Genomic DNA, 22,328 nt, shown 5'->3' with positions numbered 1-22,328 from the left:
TTTCTGTCGTGTGTTATCTGTGCCGTTTTGCAGGACTACTGTGATAGTCTTAGTTGGTGTTATTTAATAATTATTTTTTTTTTACATTTTTGCACATAGTCTTGCTTGTAAGGGGACTGAGAGTAACATAATTTTAATCCTCTATATGTATGTACTGTACATGTAGCAGAATAGACAATAAAGTTGACTTTGACTTGACATACAGAAATACAGACCATATACATAATGAGTGAGTGAGTGAGTAATTACCATGAAATGTAGGGGGTATGGTTCGCTACCTATATACAGTAAAACCTTGGATTGTGAGTAACGCGAGTGTTGAGCAAGATGAGCAAAGATTTTAATCAATTTTGAATTACAAAAGAACAAGTCTTGGTTTACAAGTACCGAGTATCATGTATCATACATGAGCTTCTTATTTTTACACAGTCATGTGATTACAACTGAGCCAACGGTTTTTCTCTCTCTTGAGCTGTGGAATTGTGGGTAATCATCTCCCCTGCTGGGTCTTAGTGCGTGTCTCTTACTTATATAATCAACATCCGTGCACGTGTGTACTGTTTACAATAACACTGTGACCATGTGCGTGTGTGTGTAAAACATATTTTATTTAGGTTTTTCTGTATGCGTGTTTTTACAGCATGCGTTTAAAGCAAAAGCAAGTCTCATTAGAGAAGTTAAAGATCCATTTTCTCTCATTGCTCAAGGCTCGACCTGCTCTTTGTGTCCGTGTGCATTTGCGTCATTGGAGACCGTGCCTCCCCCCAAACCCCTGACTTTGCGTTGCAGCACAGCACGGTGAGAAAGCCATGATTCCAAATTTTGGTGTAAGAAGGTTGTAGTTTTTTTTTTTTTTTTTGACTTCGAGGATTTAAAATGTCTGCTATGAATATAGTTCCTTCAATAAATACCTTCTGACTTAATTTGTTCTACAGGTGTGTTCTAAAGGTGAAAATTCATATAGTGATACAATAGCACCAGCTGCACAGCTCCCGATGTGCACAAGACGATATCTTTTGGCACACTGACTTACAGTATAAAGAGCGCCGTGCTCCCTGTGATTGTGCGTGCAGCCTTGTGCTGCCACCTGGTGGCTCGTTTCAAAACTAGTCTTGAAACTTTTTGATAAGTCTCTGGTTTCTTCAATATATTACTGCTTTGCAATACTTATTATATTACTTATATAATAGAATATATTAAAACGTTAATGGGAAAATTGTTGTCTTTATACAAGAAAATAAAAAAAGAAGAGAAACACAGATAATCCTGTTTATAAAATATAGTTTTACAGCAGGATGCCAGGAGTCAAAATTATAGCTAAACAAAAGACAATCTCTGTATGTACTCATAAACCAAACTAATACATTTATTAAACTGTTTATTATATTAATACTTTATAGTTCATTTTATGGAATAAAACAAGACGCTGCACGTGAAGTAACGCGCCGCCCTTAGAGCGTTTATTTGAAAAACGACCGTTATTTACGTTTCTTGCCCAACGAATCAAAACTAGGGAGTCGTTTAACCTAAAACGATTCATTGGACGAATCAGTAAAGTGAACCACAAAAGTGAAGCCAGTCAGTAACAGCGCCCTCTGCTGGTTAAAACTGTTAAACGGGTAAAACGATACAGTTAATAAAACAAATGTGTTCTCTTTAATTTTTCTGTGATTAAATTCTCTAATAGGTGCCTTCCTTTTATTCCTGAATCAAAATGACTACAAATTATTTAATTTTACCGCATGTTATACGAAATAGATTAATTGTTTTATGTATTTTAAGAACCATATAAAAAACAAATGCAAAATTCAGTACCTGTATTTGATTTATTCATACTCCTAATTTTTAATAATGCCTAAAGACAGAAATGTGAAACAGCAACATAAACATTGGCAATATTTATTTATTTATTTATTTATTTATTGTGCAATCTGAAAGTATCAAATATGAAAGAAAATATCAAAAAAGAAAAAAGTTCATCACATAAGATACAGCATTTTTTTTGCCTATGTTTAAATTGTGATAAATATGTTTAAGTGTAATATTAAAGCTATATAGTTGGTAATAGATAGATAGATTTTATCTTAAACTTGGCATGTTTTTATCTGCAAACACATTCACCAAAAATATTTCTGGTCTGGTCCCCATAAAGTGTTTGTAAATGTAAGATGTTTAATATTAAGATATATGGATGTTAAATAAATAAATTAAAATCAAATACATTTCATATCGTCCTGTTTTTTTTTTTACTGTTGTGTAAAAAACGCCTGAATTGCACACACGGATTCAAGTATACAAGTAACATATAAAAAATAAAACTACTTGCTGAAAATGCTCGAAAAACTAATCAATTATATGTGAAAAAAAAGAAAAATCTTATGTATAATTGGTAAAAAATAATACTGTACCATTTTCCTGCAATGTCGTTTTTAACTTCGGCCACTAGATGGCACTGTTTAACCGTTTCTGTACTTTTGCCAAACTCAAAGTTTAAAACAAGATTTTTTTTTTTTTTTAGGGTTTTTTTTTTCCCCCATTTTGTCTATTTGGATTCTTACAAATTAAACCCTTTATTGCTTCACTAATATAGAGACACAATTGAATACTAAGCCGTTAAAGCAAATGCTTGGTAGAGACCATCTAGATCTTTAGGTTAAGACTTTATTTGCTTGTGATTTTCTTCACATATCACAGCATGTTAGGAAGTTTGGGCACCAGCTCAGCCATGAAACATCACCCCAAGAGCAGAAAGGCATAAGGAGCTGGGGCTTGACCCACTGACCTTCCGATGAGTAACCTAGAACCTAAACTCTCCGAGGGACCAGTGTCTCAATGCTAGATTTATCATAAATAGATCATTAAGCCATACAAGTTGTGTGTAATAAAGAAGGACTTGCTGAGTTAACACTAAATAGAGCGAAACGTTCAGTCCTATAGATCTGCGAGGCCGGGTCTGCGCTCACTAATAAACCTGCTGTTTGCTGCAAAGTGATAAAAAATTATAAATGGTGTTAAAATTAAAGTTAACTCTAAAATAAATGTTTATCTGATAATTTCAGATTTTCTTTATTTATCAAATACCTCACTTAATAATTAATCACAGAAAAAAAAATTATAGTCAAACAGAAATAAATCATTCAAAAAGCACACCAACTTAAACAGAGAGACAAAGACAAGTTGCCTGCAGCAATATATATTTTAATTCAAAGTGAATTTTAACAATACACCATAATTTCTTTAATTTGACACTCACCAAATAGTCACCAGGAAAACCCGCTTTGTGTGACAAAGTACATAAGGCTTGGTCACATAGAAAAATCACTGAGAACCAGAGAAATAACGACTGAAAACTGTAAGAGACATTACACACTTTTTAAAAAAAAAAAAGTTCCCAGTCCTCATATACTGAATATTGCACAGTGCAATGGCTACATGGCAAACTAATGTAGCGTAAAAAGAGATCCAAAGCAAAACAAACAACAACAACAAAAATTAAAAGAAAAGAATTAGAAAGCCACAAGAAAAACCTACATGTATTAAAACAGTAACAGTTCAGATTTAGTCGATCAAGTCCAAGTCTAAATCTAGTCTATGATAACTTGCAGTGAGATTTAACTTCTAGTAAAATAAATTCTGGAAAAAAAAGAAAGAAATAACAGCGGTAAAGCGAAGGACAGAAACTGGTATACAGTAGCACATGTGACAAACACCGAGACCCTGAATTTCTGTATTTGTGTCTCTAAAGAAGAAAAAAAAAAACACTAATAATAAAATAATAATAAAACAAAACAAATATACAACTGTTTGGTATGATGGGAGCATTTCATCAAGTTTGTACGTGGTACAAGTTTTGATTGGTGTTTGTGTGGCGGTTTGGGAAAACCTGTCCGACAATGCTGCCAGAAATAGGTTTTTTTGGGAAAAATACTTTGATGTATACAAATCTCACGGAACTTGCCAAGTGAATCTCCGTAAACAGTAATAATTACGATTTAAGCCAAAACAGCAGGGCTACTCCAGTCATAGATCACGCAGGCCGTTTGAAAATAGTTAAATCATTAAAATTTTGTTCATGGGTCACGGAGGGCCTGGAGACTATTGTAAGGAACTGGACACAAGGCGGGGTACACCCTAGATAGGGTGCCAACCCATCAGAGAGCACAAGCTCACTCACCCATTATGGGCAATTCGGAAACGCCAATCAGCCTTTGGACTGTAGGAGGAAACCCATAAAGCGTTGAGGAGAACATAAATACTCTATACACGAAGTTTAGATTCAAACTCAAAACTCAGATAAGACAGAGTGATTATGTCTGTAAAATTAAAGATCATAGATAACGGAGCAACAAGATCGAGTCAGATGACGTGGATGCTGTTGATAAATGTCTCATTTAACGTTTATGTAAACAGAATTCTTAGTGTGGTTTATGTAATCAGCGGAAAATTTTATTTTTAATTGTTAGAAATGTTAAGGTTGGTGCAAAATCTTTCAGAGAAATTGGAATGAAATATCCAAATAAAATGAAATAAGAAAAATGAATAAAATTTCAGTAGGAACGGATTACAACTCGAGGTCAAGTTTCAGGAGAATTGTCAAAACAAACGTCAAAATGTGACCATGTGAAAGGTTTTCCCAAACTTCCACATATAGTTTTCCATTTGATGTTTTTTTTTTTTTTGGTAAATCCGAAGTCTGAATTCATAATAATAAAAAAAAATCTAAACCAAGAGTCTGATTCTGATGTAAATATGTGTACTTGTCTCTAGTGCTACATGCTTAAGAACATCACCTGTAAAAGTGACTTAGTTTCTATTCATCGTAAAAATTTTTTGATTATTTTGTGGCTCCAGAGCCGCCACATTTATTTGGACCAAAATCTTAAAGTAGATTAAAGCAATATAACTTGCACATTGGTATGAATGTCGTGTCCTGTTAAAGACCGAGTTCGCGGTTTAAAATAATTAAAAGAAAAAACTAAAAAAACTAAAAAATACAAATACAAAAACAACAGGATGAGGTGGTAAACTTGCAGCATGATACTTCCTCCAAGCTTGTTTCAATCACAGTGTACTTATGTAAAGCTTCAATAAGGGAGAGAGGACCATGTCATAGCCCTGATAGCATTTCATTATTAGATTTCTTCTGAGCCAAAGAAAAAAAAAAGAAGAAAAAAAAAGCAATAAAAATAAAAACACACAAGCAAACAGGTTAAATGAAATGTACGGATTTAAAATTGAAATAAAAAAAAAATCTCATGTGAAGACACGACTGCATTGCATGTTTGGCATCTGACTGCCAAGTGAGACTTAGGAACACTACCGAAGACGAAACTCTAGAAACTCTAGCAACCACCACGCACGCCTACTGCAAACCAGTGCATAACTAAGTTTTCAACACTAAGAGGTCCAAGAACACACGCAACAGAAGATACACTACTTAAAATGACCTCGCAAGCGAGAATAAGAGAGAGCTGGGTTTCTCTGTGTGTATGAGTATATATGTGTATGTGCACAGAACGGAAAGGTCTGAAGCACATCTGAAAGGCACTAGTTCAGCGCTGCTCCTTGTACAGAGCAGAATACAAGCGCGCGTGTGTGTGAGAGAGACGAATTCCACATCATTGTGAGGGAAAAAAAATGGCCGCCGATACAACTAACCATGCATCCGGGAATTCATTCGTATCGGCGCTCGACTGAGTATTAGCCAAATAAGTAGTACATCGGGCGCGATCGATGAACATGGACTGATTGAAATCTAATCGAAAAAAGTAAACGCTCATGCTAATTAACGATAAGCACTGCAAATCCATATATAAACAAGAAACACTTCTTTCTCGAGTCTGTGCAAGTAACATACCGGAATAATGTACGATTTTATAGCGGCACTAATTTTTTTATTTATTTTCTCCAGCTCGAATCAAATAAAACACAACCACAAAATAAAAAAAAGTTTAATCTATCCTGCAAGCTATGCCTTATCGAGATACTAATATATATATATTTATATCTAAACGTACTCTGATATACACCGATATGCATCTCTTATGGAACGACGAGCCCCACGATTACCATTAACACTACGGATAGATAATACATGGCTGCAAACAAAAGGATTAAGAAAAAAAATAATAGAAAATCAATCATAAACAAAGATCACACCCCAAAAAAACAAAAAACAAAAAAAAAAAAACACAACAAACCAACAACTTCCATCAATCGCACTACAGTAGTTACAATGACACTTCAAACAGAAAAGCAACATATACACAGGCATTAAAAACAGGTTTCGATGCCGCTCAGTAGAGTAAAACCGAAAGAAAATCCTCACGTCTATCTTAAGGTCGTCAAGACACACATACAAAAGAATTTATTATTATAATAATAATAAGAAGAAAGCTAAGAACAAAGTTAATCACTTTTACCCTCACAGCTATGACGAAGTGGCGATCAGTGAATAGCAGCTTATCTATGGTACATTCAAGGATAAATGAAATCATTAAACTTGCCAAAAAAAAAGCTAAACATCAACCTCAACCTTTATACAAAGTACATATCTTTTTTTTTATGCTTGTATGTTTAATACATCCCCATTTAAGAATAATATCTGAGGTCTAGGCTAGAACAGTAGCTACGTCGCTTAAGAAATCACTGTCTTTGGTGTCGCAAAAGCATTTTTAATAAAATGATGGCCAAAAAACTAAAATAAATCGGAATAAAAACTCAAAGCACGTTAGAGAACAAAAGAATCGATCATTTCTCCCTGACGGAATGTAGGAAATAAAATAAAATCTGCCAGCACTGTGAAAAGCCAGACGGTACGCCGCGGAATAGCGGAAACAAATCTCGCCACGCGCTTATAGATGATAGAAAGGGGGGGAAAATTGCACACTTTAGGATTAAAAAAAATAATAAAAATGCACTCCAAGAAAACACTCAAACAAATGACAGATCGACAGTGAAATACTGAAATCTCTGCACAAGCTACTACGTAACCATGTGAATGATTTAAAGAGCTATCTGCAGGTTAATGCCAATACCAATACCAACAATAACACCAACAAAAGTATACATCTAATTAAAAAAAAAATTAAAAGGGAAAGAAAAACAGAAAAATTGATGGATTGTATTGCAGTTGTGTTAAACAGTGTAAATACTGTTAGTATTAAGTCAAATTGATTATCAAATAGGAAACTGTACATAGTTAATTTTAGATGAGAACGCTTGCTACAGCAAAAAACGCTGGAAAAATCCACACGCAAAAAAAAGGAAATAAAAATTAAATTCACACCAGTGAATTCCCCCTCCCCCTCCCTCATACACAGGGCAATTTAAATAAAACCCATTTCATTTAAGGAAAGGATACAAGAATAATATATAAATGTCAAAACCTTCCTTGCAGGAGAGCAGAACAGTGACGGAAAACCTGAAAGCCTTCTCAATCGTGACTGAAGAGAATGTATATTTTCTTTAGTCACTATACATATATATGTATGTTTTGTTTTTGTTTTTTTTTTAACTCCGCCTCTCGCTCGGTAGGTCTTGTCAAAAATGTAATACAGCAGGTGCGGAAAAAGGGACGAAGAAATGCATAAGGATAATGGCGTCAACACTTCCATAGGGAGAGGGGGGTTGGGGGGGGCAAACCATAAAACAAAAACAAAAAAAAACAGGTATAGCGAAAATTATGAACAAACAAATCTTTCCACACAATATTGATAAACAGGTTACACTGTCACTCACTAACAGAACAAAACCACCAAAAAAAATTCTAATCAAATCTTGTCAAATCAAGACAGCCTTAATGTATAAATCAATAAAAGGAAAAAAAAAAAAAGAGGAAATTTCAAGTGCTGCAGTCCTGTTGCAGTCATGTAAATGCAGGAGTGTGACGCCGCACTCTGCACAGACATGTTTTTTTTTAATTATATTTCTTTAATAAGGCACTTTTTTATGGGAGCAGGTCACACACCACATGAGTTCTGAGTCTTGTGTTTCCTCAATATGGAGCGTAGTAACCTTAAATGTACGGGATGTTGTACGGGAGTTAACACTGGGCTACAAAAACAAAATGGGTATGATGATGATGAGTCCGTTAAGAAAATACAGACGTGTAACACCAACAAGTAAGAGTCCTTCGTGCGCGAGTATGGGCATTACCATCAGACTGGGATTGCGTCACATTTAGAAGGCAATATAGAAAAATAGTTATACACAAGATAATCCCATCATGCCTGTTTATGACTTGAGGGTGAAGGGTAGAGGGAGGGGAAGTGTGGGAATTCTTCTTTTTTTCTATATCAAATGTGCAAAAGGCATGAAGTTTTATTTATCGTTTCATTTACCAAGTTCTTATTTTCTTCCATGATATCTGTTGCATCTCAAATGCATTGACTGCCATGATTTGTGGAGATGAGTGTGTCAGAGGAGTTAGGGCCCCTGGGGTTGGTGTGTGCGCGTGTACGTGTCAGATGTAGGGGTACTGGGGCAGTTTGGTGGGGCTGAGCGGGAAGCTGGTGTAGGCAGGTGAAGTTACGTACGAGTGTGGCGTGAACAGGGCTTTGAAGGCGGCCGGCGGGTGCAGCGTGGGAGAGGGGAGCAGGCGAGGGTCTATACCCGGGTTGATGCCCATGCTGATGCCCTGGGGCATTAGACTGTAGGCGGGTTGCAGGACAGGACGTGGGGAGGGGAGCAGGTGGGCGACGGGGGCGGAAGGAGGGTAGGAAAGCAGGGCGGGAGGGGCTGGGGGAGGGGCCTGGGCTGAGTGGGTGGGACTGGCGTGAGGGAAGATGTGGCCGTGCACCGTGGGAGGGATGAAGGCTTGCGGACGGCGAGGCTGGGTGTAGTTGCCGTTCCACTCGTTGTGACAGGAGCTGTAGTGCTGGACCTGTGAGAGATGAAGGGGGAAAAAAAAAAGAGCAGTTAAAAACCTTGATGAGAATGACCAAATTAGAGCACAGATTTATCTTCTATACATCAAAAACGTATAGCTATAATGATCTGTAGGATCGTGACACCTACATTCCTTCACCTTCTTCTAAAGTTAAGAAGACAAAAAATATGCACCTCACAAAGATGTTGCTATAGATTAGCAGGAATCCATCCATCCATCCATTTATCCATCCATCCTTTTATTCATTCATCCATCCATCCCTAAAAATGTCCAGTTCTTCCTATATACAGGTTTTCTTTCTTTTCTATAGAGCTAAAATATAATCTGGATAGATCAGTGGTTGGTTGCTCTCCTACTATGTGGAAGGCCTGGATTCCCACCCAATGCCTAAACCCCAGCCGCTGACTGCGGTGCCGGTCCCAAGCCCATATAAAATGGGGTTGAGTCAGGAAGAGCATCGGGTGCACAACCTGTACCAAGCCTGTGCGATCGGTAGTCCACTGTGACGCCCCCTTTCCGAGAGCCGCCAAAAGACCAACAACAACACCAACATTCTACGTCCATGACTGCTAAAGTGCCTCCTACTCTCTTGTGCTTATCAAAACACTAAGTACAATCCTGAATACACCTCTACCATGGTGATACGTGAGGAATCATAATTAAAAAATACTGACTCTTTAGGGTGCGTGATTTCATGTGCCTTGTGTACGCTTGTTTATACCTCATAGCAACAGTACTGTATACGTGTAACAGTTATTTCACTTGCAGCCAGAGGGTCAGGACTAGGTTACGGTTTTCTTTTTTTTCTTTTTTTTTTATGGCAATTATGCAAAAAGGAATGTATGCATCTACAGAGAGGCACAAAAAGCTGGATATAAGGGCATTTTCATTAGACATTTTTTCCTCAAGCGCCCAAGATGAGTTTAAAACCAACAACAGAATATGAAACAGAACTTATGGTCAGCTTTTGTATGCAAAACAGGACTCTTCGAATAAAGAACATTTGCGCGGTTGATGAAACCTTCAGACATTTGGGACGCCCTGTACAGCTACTAAGGTTACCATCTACTGTTTGAGCTGTAGTAACCAAAACTCTAAAAAGTTGCATTTCAATCTTATCTTGACATATACTACATGTCAGTACATGTATAGTACAGAATTACAAAAACCATGTTATCTAAATACTTACATACCGACTGTATAAAACATTCCCTTTTGACGTGGGAGACATTCTTAAACACATTCCACCTCTAAAACAAGCTCTTGCTATATATTCAGAAAGAATGAGTGTGTGTGTGTGTGTGTGTGTGTGTGTGTGTGTGTGTGAGAGAGTGTGTGAGGAAAGGCAGAGGAAGTGACCTGGCCAAAGCCCAGGGGCTGCTGCTGCTGGAATGCGGAGGTGATCTTGTGCTGGCGGGGCAAACTGGGTGTGGTGTGCAGACTCAACCGGCCGGGAGCGCATCGTCCTCGCAACTGGCATGATGACTCGAACACTGAGAGTGAGAGAAAGAGAAAGCAAGGGGGAAAAATAAATAAAGAAAAAGAAAAGGATAAACAGGGGGAAATTCATAACAATAACTTGAACCTAACAACTGTATAAAAACAAACAAAATACCCAATTCATCACCACTTCTGCGCATACATAGAGGTTGATATTATTCCTGTTGAAAGTGGAGTACGTTTTACTCTCTTCTGATATTTTGCTCATCATCTAAAACTAAACTAAATGACCTGCTATCTGGTTAAACATTCATATTCCTAATCAAAACCTAAGGCTCATGATCCATACAGATCACGGACATGAGAAACGCCATGTGTTTGTCAGACAATCCATCACCGCGACAGGAAGTATTCATGGCTCGCTGAGCTCGGCTGTGGCTCATCAGCTGGAAAAGACCAGATGGAAAGCTTGTATTGTTTTTGCAGCCGTTTTTGTTTTGATTCACACGTTTGTACTGAAAAATCTGTGGCTGCGAGAGAGAAAGAGAGAAGCCGGTCAATGTGCAGTGAATCCTGATCCGAGCATTCTCATTGCAGCATCAAGCTCATGTCCCAAATGCAGTAAAAAAATCTGTTTTGTTTGTGGCTTTTCAGAATGTTCTCTTGTAAGCCTAAAAATTCTTCTGCCATCAAACTGCCACAAACAGGATGAACAAAGCCCCGATATGTCCTTACCTTCCCATGTTATTAATGTGATTAACATAATTTTACTTCAAAGTATGAACTTGAATGCAAACTTCGGGAAATAAGCAACCAACCCTTGGGTGGGTCGACTTTCACACATCTATTTTTATCCTCTTCTGATAACGTCTCTGCGTACAACGTATCATGTTCACTCTATTGACAAAGAGGCAGGAAGTCTATTTCGGGCTAACATTTCAGCTACCATGTCTTGTTGCAGGTTATAACGTTACCTGAGCTAGTGTCTTCATTCTCTGAAGACATGTGTGTCACCCTAGCGTTAGAATTACATAACCGTTTCCGTGCTGTACTGTACTGTACTTCACTCAGTTTAATCATGGTTTTCACATTTTGCGTTCCTAATTGTGAAAAGATTTTCCTGCATCTGTTGACGCTAATCAGTGTGTTTAGGCTCCAACAAATCCATCAAACCATGTCTTTGCCACGGTCCGTGAATCAATCAGGGCGTGTTTTTTCTTTGAGAAAGAGCATCAAATAATGGTGGAAATATCAATGGGAGTTTTTTTTATTTTTTTTTTATTGTGTGTGGCTGTAAATTAATGCTGTATGAACAGTCAACTTGTCTGCCAGGCAACGGTGAATGGAAAAACAGATAACCTGGACAAACATAATGTGACGTATAAGGTAGGCAATTTGTCCACCCTTACCAAACTATCAATAGACTGAAAAAAAAAAAATTATAAACAGGAAACAAACACTGGCTTGACAAATTCATTTGCCATTAAATGCAATAAAAACCTCTAATGAATATCAAGCCTAGTTCTAGGTCACTTTTACAATTACATTCTACAAACCAGACCTATAACCCGCCAGCCTTTGTTTCTTAAATCCTAACTGCATGCAATCACACAAAAATCGGCACACAAACAGAGCTGAACAGGGAATGGAAAAATGAGGCGAGGACAGGAGAAGAAGCCAGAAATAATCAAATCCAAAGGTTTTTCCACTCAACGCTGGGATGCGGTGCACAAGTCACCCAAGGTCACAGTGCACGCAATACCCATAATCACCTGCGGCAGCCTCTGTGGTAAACTGTTGCCTCTCCACTATGACCTGCAAAGTAGACATAATGTATGGGCTGTGACCATGTATACTCTCTTTCATGTATAGTCTGAACCCGGAGTGTGTGAGGGTTCTTGATCATCTCACGGAGATGAATTGGTTGAACAGCAACAAATGTAAATTTCACATAGCATTCCACCCAGTCACCACAAACTTTGGATATATTTAAATATTATAGCTGACCCATCACATCAAACCACTCTTTGTTAGTTGCAATTAAAAGATACAAGATACCAAAGCAAGATAAAGTTTGGTCTCTATGTGTTACCTGTGTTGCCATGGTGCTGGTGGTTGTTATTGTTGTTGAGCACTCTGAGCGGTGGAACCACCACCGTCCTGACAGCTGGTTTTATTTGCACCTCTGTATGCGCGCTGTTCCGTCGTATTTCGGCTTCTTGCTTCTGATTGGTGTTCAGAAATCGTCTCTCGGCGAATGGGCTGGCGTGCGTGTCAGACGCCGGAGAGCCGTCCACCGTGTCACAGCCGCTCTCGTGACCATCGTCCTCGGACATGCTGGTGGCACACAGACAGAGACACGGTTTCAGACGAAAACTAAATTTTTAGATATTCAATCAGGAGCACCCTTTAGTGTGATAAAAGCAGCAGATTCAACAGTTTTAAGGGTGTAGTAATCAATAAATATAAAAATAAACAGGATCATTCAATTAGGCGATCGTGTTTTTTTTTTACCATCGACAGCAATCCTTGTGCTATAAGTACCTGATTAGACATGGGTCTGCAGTATGTACACATTTAATTCTAAGTTAGATTATTTTTTAGGCATTACAAGAAACCAACACTGAGATCAAAAAGGCTGAACCACGTTTTTTCTGGCGTTGTAAACGTATGAAGTTGTGGGATTTCCTTTCTAGTATGTTTGAAATATAAAGGGGTTTGACAGGAACAAAGCATTCCTACAAACACAGGGATAATTTTCAAGTTTCTTTTCCTGTAGTATCAATGACCTGGCAACCAGAGACCAAAGTCACTTTCGATACAGGGCTGTGATTTTGTGCTGTTATTTTTGTGATTCTGATCTCGGTAAAATAACTATTATTATTATTATTATTATTATTAATAACCATACAATCGATATAAATTGAGGAAAAAGGAAAAAATGAAACTTGAATAGCTGCGTGACATTCCTCAAGATTTCTATCTGTTAATTATTAAAAAATAATAAACAATTGTTGACAGATTGCTATGGTGTAACAGGAAACATACTTCATTAAAAATGTAACAGTGTGTGTGTGTGTGTGTGTGTGTAAATTAAACTTTGGGGTACTATCACTGCCATGACCAGAATTTCAAACACAGAATGCGGTCTAGTAAATAAGATGAAAAATTTCATCCCAACAGTCCATTAAGGGGCTTTTTTAGAGAACGCACAGGAACCTGTGAGTGTGTGTGCATTTGTGTTACCTGTTGGGTCTCTTGCAAGGAGAAGGACTGGACTGAGCCGAAGCTGAGGAGCTCGTGCTCAGGCTGCTGTCTGGACTGCTCAGTGAACACACGCGCTCCATATTTAAAGACCCTTTACACGCCTCACAATCCGGACTGCCCTTACATCTGAAACACGGACATGTGTCGAGAATCGAACATGAATCGAAGCACCAAGATGTGATCACAAAACTTACTGATAACTAAAATGTTCAGGAGGATGCTTTACATTATTTTGACATTAAAGACATATCATATGTGCTCCAGCTGTATTAAATAGCAAAAGAATAAATAAAATAAAAAACCCTCACGTATTAGAGGAACACCTCTGCTCTTCCGTGTCTCTTTCGTCATCATCAGTATCGCTGCTAATGCTGATGACGCTGACTGCCGGACTCGGCGACTCCCCGATAACAATAGCTTCTCGTTTCTGATTGGCTGCTGCCAGCTGCTTATCGGAGCCCTGCTCTTTCGTCTTACAGCAGCTCTCTTCTTCCGTCTCTTCTATGTGGTTTGGCTCCTTCTTGGGCTGTGACTCCAGCTCCCTGTCCCTAAGCCCCACCTCTGGGTTTCGCAGGACATCATGCCTTTGAGTCTTTGGTGAGAGGCACACTGACGTATGTGTTTCTGTATAGTGCGGTATATTCACGCTCCTGCAAAACATGCAACATTAGGATCAGATTTAACTTCAGCTTGTAACTTGGGACACTTTCCTAGTTACACACGATGACCATAAATGTTTACCTGTTCTGAACGGGCTTGCCACCTTTGTTGGCTGTGGTCTGAGGCCACACCACGTGAGCAATGCCTATGTTCATAGGCTGATGCGCAGATACGGCCATCTGACTGGGCACGAGCGGCTGCGGCATCATGGAACCATAATGGCTGGTGTGTGAACGCACTTTCCTAAAAAGGTGAAGGAAATATTAGAGCTGGATATATAATTTTTTTTTTTTAATGCTGTAAAGTACACAGTTTAGCGTTAATCCAGCACTGGCCATAGGACTCTCAGCCAGTAACAGCCATTGGTACAAGAAAAACTGGCAAATTCTAAGAAGGGCAACGACAACCACTCCCAGATCCTGAAATAGTCTAGAGAGTCTGCGCATGTGCAGTTCTGCCCCATTAAGAGACAGTTTGTTAGATGTCGCTTGCCATCCTACCCTAGAAGTGAGAATTATCTGCTACATTACTCACATTAATTGTGTGGACAGTCAGAAGGACTAAAAAAAGGCCTGTATGTAATGAAACCTACAAAATAGGAGCGGTGATTTTATGTTCAAGGTCGAAGTATAAATTAAGGTCTGTAGGTGTATATATATATATATATATATATATATATATATATATATATATATATATACACACACACACAAGTATTTGCTTGCCGGCCTACACATGCACTCCTTTCACATGGTTCGGAGTCTCCACCCTAATTCAGCGGTGTTCTATCGGGTTGGACGAGAAGGCCTGGCTCACAGTCTCCGCTCTAATTTATCCCTAAGGTGTTCTATCAGGTTGAGGGCCAGTCAAGTACTTCCACACCACAAACTCGCTCATCTATGTGTTTTTGGACATTGCTTTGTGCACTGGTGCGCAGTCATGTTGGAATAATGGCTGTCCCCAAACTTTTCCCACAAAGTTGGGAGCAGGAAATTGTCCAAGACTGAATTGTCAATTCACTGGAAGTAAGGGCCAAGCCCAACTCCTGAAAAACAACCCGACACCAGTCCTGAACGCAACCCGATAGAACGCCTTAAGAATAAATTAGAGCTAAAACTGTGAGAGCCAGACCTTCTCGTCCAACATCAGCGTTTGACCCCACCAATATGCTTCTGATTGAATAGTCTGAAAAATTCCCATAAACCTAAACCCTAAACCTTGCGGAAAGCCTTTCTAGAATAGGTGTTCGGTCAGCATCATATTAAACCCTATGGATTAAGAATTGGAAGTTACTCAATATGAAAAGTGCAATTTAATCAAAATTATTTGGTAAAGCTAGAAGAATTACCCATAGGGGTCATTCAACTGCTTAAAAAAATTAAAGCAACCACTGTTCAACAGCACATACCACCACTTGCTATGGAAAGTAATAAACACCACCAATAATTTAAATATCTTATAAATGTTATACACTGCCTAGGCAACAATAAAAACCTTTCCCCTTGACCAATGTGATGACTAGTTCATGTGTAAACATGATTCCAAGAAGCACTCTCTCTTAATTTGAGTCGTGGAATATAGCCGTGCCATCAAGGAAGGAAAAGCTCCTTACATGTGACAACCTGGTCATTAAGTACATTCAGGGTTGTCAGACGACTTCATTTTATTACCACATGACGTTGCTGAGGATATGCCTGACAAACTGACGCAACTGGATCATAACACTTGTCCTGTTGACGCTATGCATGATGAGTGCATCGCTTCATGTGCTTCCTTTCTTGACCCTACTGTTCTCAAAAAGACACAATCTGGACTTATCACACCACATGACTCTCTATTCTTCCTAACAAACCAAGGCCATTTTTTTATTAGCCTCACTAACGAGTAGTTTTATTATAGCCGCATTGCTGTTTAGTCCCAATCCTATGAGTTCTCACCACACCGTGTGCGTATTACAAAAAAGAAATCATAAACACAATAAACTGTCATTAAGATAGATGGTTTATTTTAAGATAGGACATGTTTAGTAGTTTCCGAGTCATCTTACCCCCAGTCCCCTCTCCTCTGAGGGCAGGAGACAGTGTCTGAGGGCAGCGTCGTGGGTGGGGGAGGCACCTGCTGCCATGCTGGTACAAGGATCTGTGGAGTCCTGTTGGACCACGGCTGCTGCAAAACCAACCAAGAGAAATATCATATAATAAGAAATCAGAAAGACTGCTAAAAAAATTTTACTTAATAATATTTGGAATATGCAGAACAAACACTGAAGATCATATTTTTTGTCCTGAACCTCAGTTCTGTGGAACCGCTTCAGTTCAGGTCTCCAGACTCTGACCTGTGCTATGACTCCTGGTCTAAGAGGTAAAGGCTGGATGGCTGGTGCTTGAGTCACCAGTGGCAGTGTATTATCCATGCGCACCGAATATCCAGGCGGCTGGTTTGGATTGGACCCGATTCCTGGAGAAAAAATAAAAATAAATAATAATAATCATCTAGTTTTTAAGTACAATAATGCACACACATTTATATCGCTAGTGAAGTGTAGATATATTTCAAACTGCTACCTTGAATTGCTGGTGGGCAAAGGATGAGCGTTTGCTGAAAAGAGTCAGTGCAGCCAAACTGTGCACTTCCTGTCTGTAAGGGAATGCCAGGATGTACCACAGGTGGTGCAGGTGGAGCCAGAGCCTTAAGATAAAAAGACAAAGAAACAAACAGATACAAAGGTCATATTATAGTGCATTTCCCAGGAACACAAACAGTGACTTGTAAAATGCTAAGAAGGCAGAAGAGCAGTTCAGAAGTTATCAATGTCGAATATCTATACACACGGGAACAATGTGTGTAAAATCATAAGCACAGGTCGGTAGCAATGACTAAAAATGTAATCAATTAATTAAAGAGGGAACAAAAAAAAATCTATTTCACTAATATTTTATAAAGATTTTTTTTATTATTATTAGAAAAAGCATTTTGTGTTTATTTGAAAGGAAATGCTGGATTATAGAACATTTCAAGGAGTAAAAAGCAAATTCAAAGAAAGCTTACAATGAAAATCTAAGGGCAGAATTTAAGTTGGGATTTCTATTGCCAAACATTTATGACTAACACTGTGTAACTGGTCCTTTTAAAGAAAAGTTATTTCAAGGAGAAGAAATATGTCACTATGTAAATGTTTAAATACTTTTGCCAATTTCAGAAAACTCACAAAAGCAATACACAAAACCTTCAAGAAAGTACAAACCACTTTTAAATTAATCGTGAGGAAGTTGAAGATCAAAAAAAAAAAAAAAAAAAAAAAAAAAACTTTTGATGAAACTTTATGCCTTGCTCATCCTAAAAAAAAGACGGTTGAGACTGCAATGATCTGTGTGTTATACTGTATATGGTTGGACATTTTTATTTTATTTATTTACCTATAGAACAGCCACCTTAGTGTCTCATTATGATTAAGATCAAACACCTTCCTGTATAAAATTTCACTCTCTTCAATAAACTGTAACATACCTGCGAGTGAATGGAAGGTATTTTGTTGAAGACTGCAATGTTGGGGCCGCTGGGTAGTGTGACGGGTTTCATGAGAGGGGGCGGGGCTTTGTTGCGGTTCACCGCGTCGTATGTGCTGGTCCTCAAGTGGCACACGTCCATAATGTGAAAACACGACTGCACGCTGTGGGGGAACAAAATGAACAAAGTCTCATTTCAGACTAAATGTGAAACTGGGTTAAAGTCTCCGTTCGTGTGAACTCTTGCATCATTGTCTGAGGACACAACAGCCTCTGTAACTCTAACCAAATTCCATTTCCTACATCCACAAGCTAGCAGATGCGTGCGATTAAACAAATCAAGGATTTGTTCAGACATGACAGAGTTTAGATAAACGCGTCTAGGAGTGCGTAATGATATGAAACAGATTCCAGACATGGTCTCTTTAAGACAAAATTATTATTAGTACGACATGCCAAATAAAAAAACGCTCAAGGAATTCTCAAAACTATATATGAACAAAAATATATAAATTATGAATTAATTACAAATCTAATTCACTCTTAAATTTGGTACAGACGTTTTTTTTTTTTTTTTAAGTACAATTACTGTTTTCTTCTGGTGTTTTTAATTTGCTGCTGACTTCGTTCGCGTGGATTTTAATTGCACACTCATAAGCGCGTATTAAAATAAAATACAGCGCCACCATTTCCATTAAAATTTAGCATATCTTTTCTTTCCATGGGCCAAAAGTGATGAAAAAAAAGCTCGGACAAATAGACCTGTGAAATCTCCATTAAAATTCGCATAGTGGTTTTTTAAGTGATGCGTGCACAAACATTTATTACTCATCTTGCGTCCTTCCAAATTATTTTTCCGTAAATATCTTCAATGTACAGACACGCCCACTTTACAGGTCTATTATATGTATTAGATAATACTGTGTTTGGCATAAAATAACACTTATTAATACTTAAATATAAAATATCTTTAAAAAAAAAAATCTGCTTCTTATTTTGATATATATATATTTTACATTTTCCTTTGTGTTGTGTGTGGCTTTGTAGCCTTTGCATTCTGAATGGTTTTATGACTAAGTGTTGTATGTGTGAGCGTACTGGCTGCTGTGTGGAAAGTCCAGTAAGTGCTGCATAGTAACAAAAGGGTGGTTAAGGACGTCTGAAGGAGTGATGCGCTGGTCGGCGTCGATCAGCAGCATCATCTTGAGCAGATCTACAAACTCTCGCCTGTCTGCTTTCTCGGCAAGCTGATCACAGCCCTCCATGTTCAAAACCAAGTTTACCTGAGAGTCAAAAAGAGAAACAAAATATACCCTCCTGTGTGTTTCACAAATATATCAAGTTAGCATGTAACACCTCTCCTTCAGGTCAGATATTTAAGCCTTTACATTTTTTTTAGATCAATGACTAGTAAACTATATCTTACATGTCCAATGTCATCCAGACAGCTAAAGATGTACTTCCGGGCCTCCTTCGATTTCATTCCAGTCTCCGTCTCGTGCTCCTCTGGTGTCTGTAAAAACCGAGACAGGATGAGAAATGAAGAAGTAGTATAACATAAGTAAACAACACAATTGAGCCAGAGCAAGCAAAGAAAGATACATAGTGGTCCTAAACGTCACACACTAAGATTTTGTTCGCCTGCTTTTAGCTTTAATTACGGTCCCAATGTGGTGGCCAGTTCATATATGAAAATGCTTTCTTATGCTTCAAGAACCACTATTTCTTAATCCTTAGTCCTGGAATACGCCAACAAGGACAAAATTCTGGTTGTCAGCTGACTTAATTTTATTGCCACATAACGTTGCTGAGTCTAGACCTAAGTAACTGAAGCAACCCCAGATCATAACACTGTCTCCAGAGGCTTGTACAGTGGACAATATACATGATAAGTGCATGTCTTCAGGCGCCTCCCTTCTTACCCTGACACGTCCATCACTCTGGAATACACTCAATCTGGACTCATCAGACCACATGACCTTTTTTAATTAATTTACATGGCAATCATTTTTTTTCTGATTGGTCTTACTAACAAGTAGTTTCTTAAATTACATTACTTGAACTATAGTCAAGATATTTTCACTTGCTGAAATATACAGTACCAGTCAAAAGTTTGGACACAAGTTTGGATTTATTTTCTAAAAACAACACTGGATTTTTTTTTCTCCAAAACTATGAAATATCCAGAGTGGAATTAGGTAACAACAACAGAGCAATATTGTCAAGCGCGTTTGCAAAAAGCACCATGATGAAACTGGCTTTCAAGAAGATCCCTCCAGAAAAGCAAGACCAAAACTTACCTCTGCTGCAGAGGAGAAGTCCATTTAATTTTACCAGCCTCAGAAATCATTAATTAGCAAACAGCATTTTAGATAAGAGCCGTTATGAAAACTTTACAGAGCATAAGTAGCAGATACATCTCAATATCACCCTGTTCAAAGGAGATTATTATGTATTTTGGATGAACGCCTTCAGGAAAGTTTTACAGTGTAGAAAGAAATAAAAAATCACGAACGACCATGAAGTTATAAGGTGCGTCCAAACTTTTGACTGGTAGTAAAGATTTTTTTTAAGTGTAGGCAGTACTTGGTTGACAGTCTGATGAGTATTTTTTACGTCTTTAGCATTAGGAAAATATTAAATAAGAAGTCTGGACTCCTTGAGCTAAGTGAGCACTGACGAACAACGAAATATTTTCCAAACCCAAAAGCATGTTAACCACATAGTAAATACTGTAAAACTATGTAATTTGCTTGTAATGGCAACTATGGTAAAATAAATAAATAAACCTTACTTTCCCCTAACACTCCAACTTAATTATTTTTAAGTAACATGAAAATGTTTTCCCTGTGAGTTTTTATAAAATAATCCGAAACACCCATTTCACTTCTGCAGAAACCTCGTAGTCAGAAAAGTTAACGTCAGCTTACCTTCAGCCTCCAGGCTGTGTACGGTGAATCAGCCTCCTTGCAGAAGAACCGGGACGTTTTTGTCCCCACGTTTAACAGGTGCTCGCCGGGCAGTCCTTGAGTTTGAGAAATGTAGCGAATCTGTGGAAAAAGAGGAGGTTTAATGCATCATCACCAGTTTTACATTTATCACTGAAAGTTACAGAATCGCAAAAAGATTCATAAGGATACAAATAAACAAAGCAGGCCGGACACATGACGGTCATTACTGCAAAGTGTACTGGCATATTTAACCATTTATAGAGAGCTTCTTTTATGCATGTAAACTATACCCAGGTAAATAAATAATTTAGTAGAAAAAAAGAAAGAAAAGATGTCCTATTGAGTCAAAGATTTTTATTTAGTCATTTTTATTTAGCCATTTTCATGGCTTGTGTGTTAATGTTAAAAATGTTACAAAGCGAGTGCTGGTGGTTCCCGCCTTGCGGTCCCTGTGGCTGTGTATTGCACCAAATTTGCCAAGTGCAAAATCTGTGACAGGAAGTGATCACTAGTTAGCAAGTAAAACAAATACAGTTTAACAAATATTCACTTTTACTCATCACGGTACCTGTTCTCATTAGGAACTCCACGCCCTGGTGTCACGGCTAAAAGGCATGTCTTAACTCGACCAGTGATTTCATCACACAAAAGATTACATAAGCATCGCTTATAAACGCAACCCAAGATCACAACAGTATGGTGAAGCTATTAACCCTTTGGGGTCGACGACATCATCGACGATGCCAATCACTTTTTTTTTCTTTGCAAGTGTTTTTTTTGAATCAGCCACATTATAAAAGCCCAGTTTGTGCTCTGAATAAATAAGAGAAACTCTATTAGCTACTATATTGGTAAAGATTTAAAATTTACAGAAATCTAAGAAAAGTGCTCAATCACTGGAGGTCTTCAGAAAGGCCTCAGACCTCTGAGGGTTAATTTAAAAGAGAGAAAATCTGTGTGTAAGAAAATCCAAGATTTAACCAAAATCAGGGAAAAAAAAAAACAAGAACAGCTGACTTTTTAGGAAGAAAGAAGAACTTAGGGGAAAAAATAAAAATGCACATGTTATACCCAGAATGAAACAGGAGCTTCTGGAATTCCTAATGACAAAAGATAACAAAAAACTAACTAACTGTATATCACCACATGGACGAAAGGTCTGATCCCACAGAAAAGCCAAAGCAGCACAATCCGACATAGGTAAACAATCTTGCAATTTTGCACTTAGTTTTTTATATATATATATATATATATATATATATATATATATATATATATATATATATACACACACAGCATACAGCATAGCGAAATGGTTGTTTTACATAACCCACTTAAGAAGCTGGGGTCAGAGCGCAGGGTCAGCCAAGATAAAACGCCCCCCCTGGTGCAGAAAGACATGCTCAAGGGCTCAACAGCGGCAGCTTGGCGGTGCTGGGGCTCAAACCCCTGACCTTCTGATTAGTAATCCAGACGGCACGATTTATGATCCAATTCACTGGAATAAAATGTTCTACTAACAGAGACCAAAGAGTAAACGCTTACAGTCATAAAACATCAACTTTAGGAAGTCATAAAAAAAAATCTAAATCAAATGCCATGTAAGTGTTGAGG

The 22,328-nt window shown here is 38.1% G+C and overlaps 1 protein-coding gene and 1 non-coding gene across 4 annotated transcripts in view; both read right to left on the bottom strand.

Moving 5' to 3' along the window:
• Nucleotides 1–7,724: 7,724 nt before the first annotated feature.
• The window catches only part of hipk3a (homeodomain interacting protein kinase 3a), a 52,071-nt gene continuing 37,467 nt past the window's right edge, over nt 7,725–22,328 (bottom strand). The window contains exons 4-16 of one of the 3 annotated variants that reach the window (XM_053506176.1): nt 20,694–20,813; nt 19,190–19,276; nt 18,862–19,046; nt 17,765–17,927; nt 16,822–16,945; nt 16,548–16,714; nt 16,305–16,423; nt 14,339–14,500; nt 13,906–14,247; nt 13,577–13,723; nt 12,423–12,667; nt 10,250–10,383; nt 7,725–8,884 (exon numbers count right to left, since the gene is read on the bottom strand). In XM_053506176.1, the coding sequence (XP_053362151.1) occupies nt 8,465–8,884; nt 10,250–10,383; nt 12,423–12,667; nt 13,577–13,723; nt 13,906–14,247; nt 14,339–14,500; nt 16,305–16,423; nt 16,548–16,714; nt 16,822–16,945; nt 17,765–17,927; nt 18,862–19,046; nt 19,190–19,276; nt 20,694–20,813 (2,415 nt within the window). In that variant the 3' untranslated portion in view covers nt 7,725–8,464. The remainder of the gene's footprint in view (nt 8,885–10,249; nt 10,384–12,422; nt 12,668–13,576; nt 13,724–13,905; nt 14,248–14,338; nt 14,501–16,304; nt 16,424–16,547; nt 16,715–16,821; nt 16,946–17,764; nt 17,928–18,861; nt 19,047–19,189; nt 19,277–20,693; nt 20,814–22,328) is intronic. The other 2 variants (XM_053506177.1, XM_053506178.1) reach the window with 2 other exon arrangements.
• On the bottom strand, nt 13,029–13,156 carry LOC128532396 (small nucleolar RNA SNORA71). Its single transcript, XR_008361303.1, has one exon. It is a non-coding gene; the product is annotated as a small nucleolar RNA SNORA71 (small nucleolar RNA).

This window comes from Clarias gariepinus, chromosome 10 (assembly GCF_024256425.1).
Source record: "Clarias gariepinus isolate MV-2021 ecotype Netherlands chromosome 10, CGAR_prim_01v2, whole genome shotgun sequence".
In the NCBI taxonomy this organism is placed as follows: domain Eukaryota; kingdom Metazoa; phylum Chordata; class Actinopteri; order Siluriformes; family Clariidae; genus Clarias; species Clarias gariepinus.
Note: the sequence above shows the minus strand (reverse complement) of the source record. Positions and strands in the feature narration are given on the sequence as shown.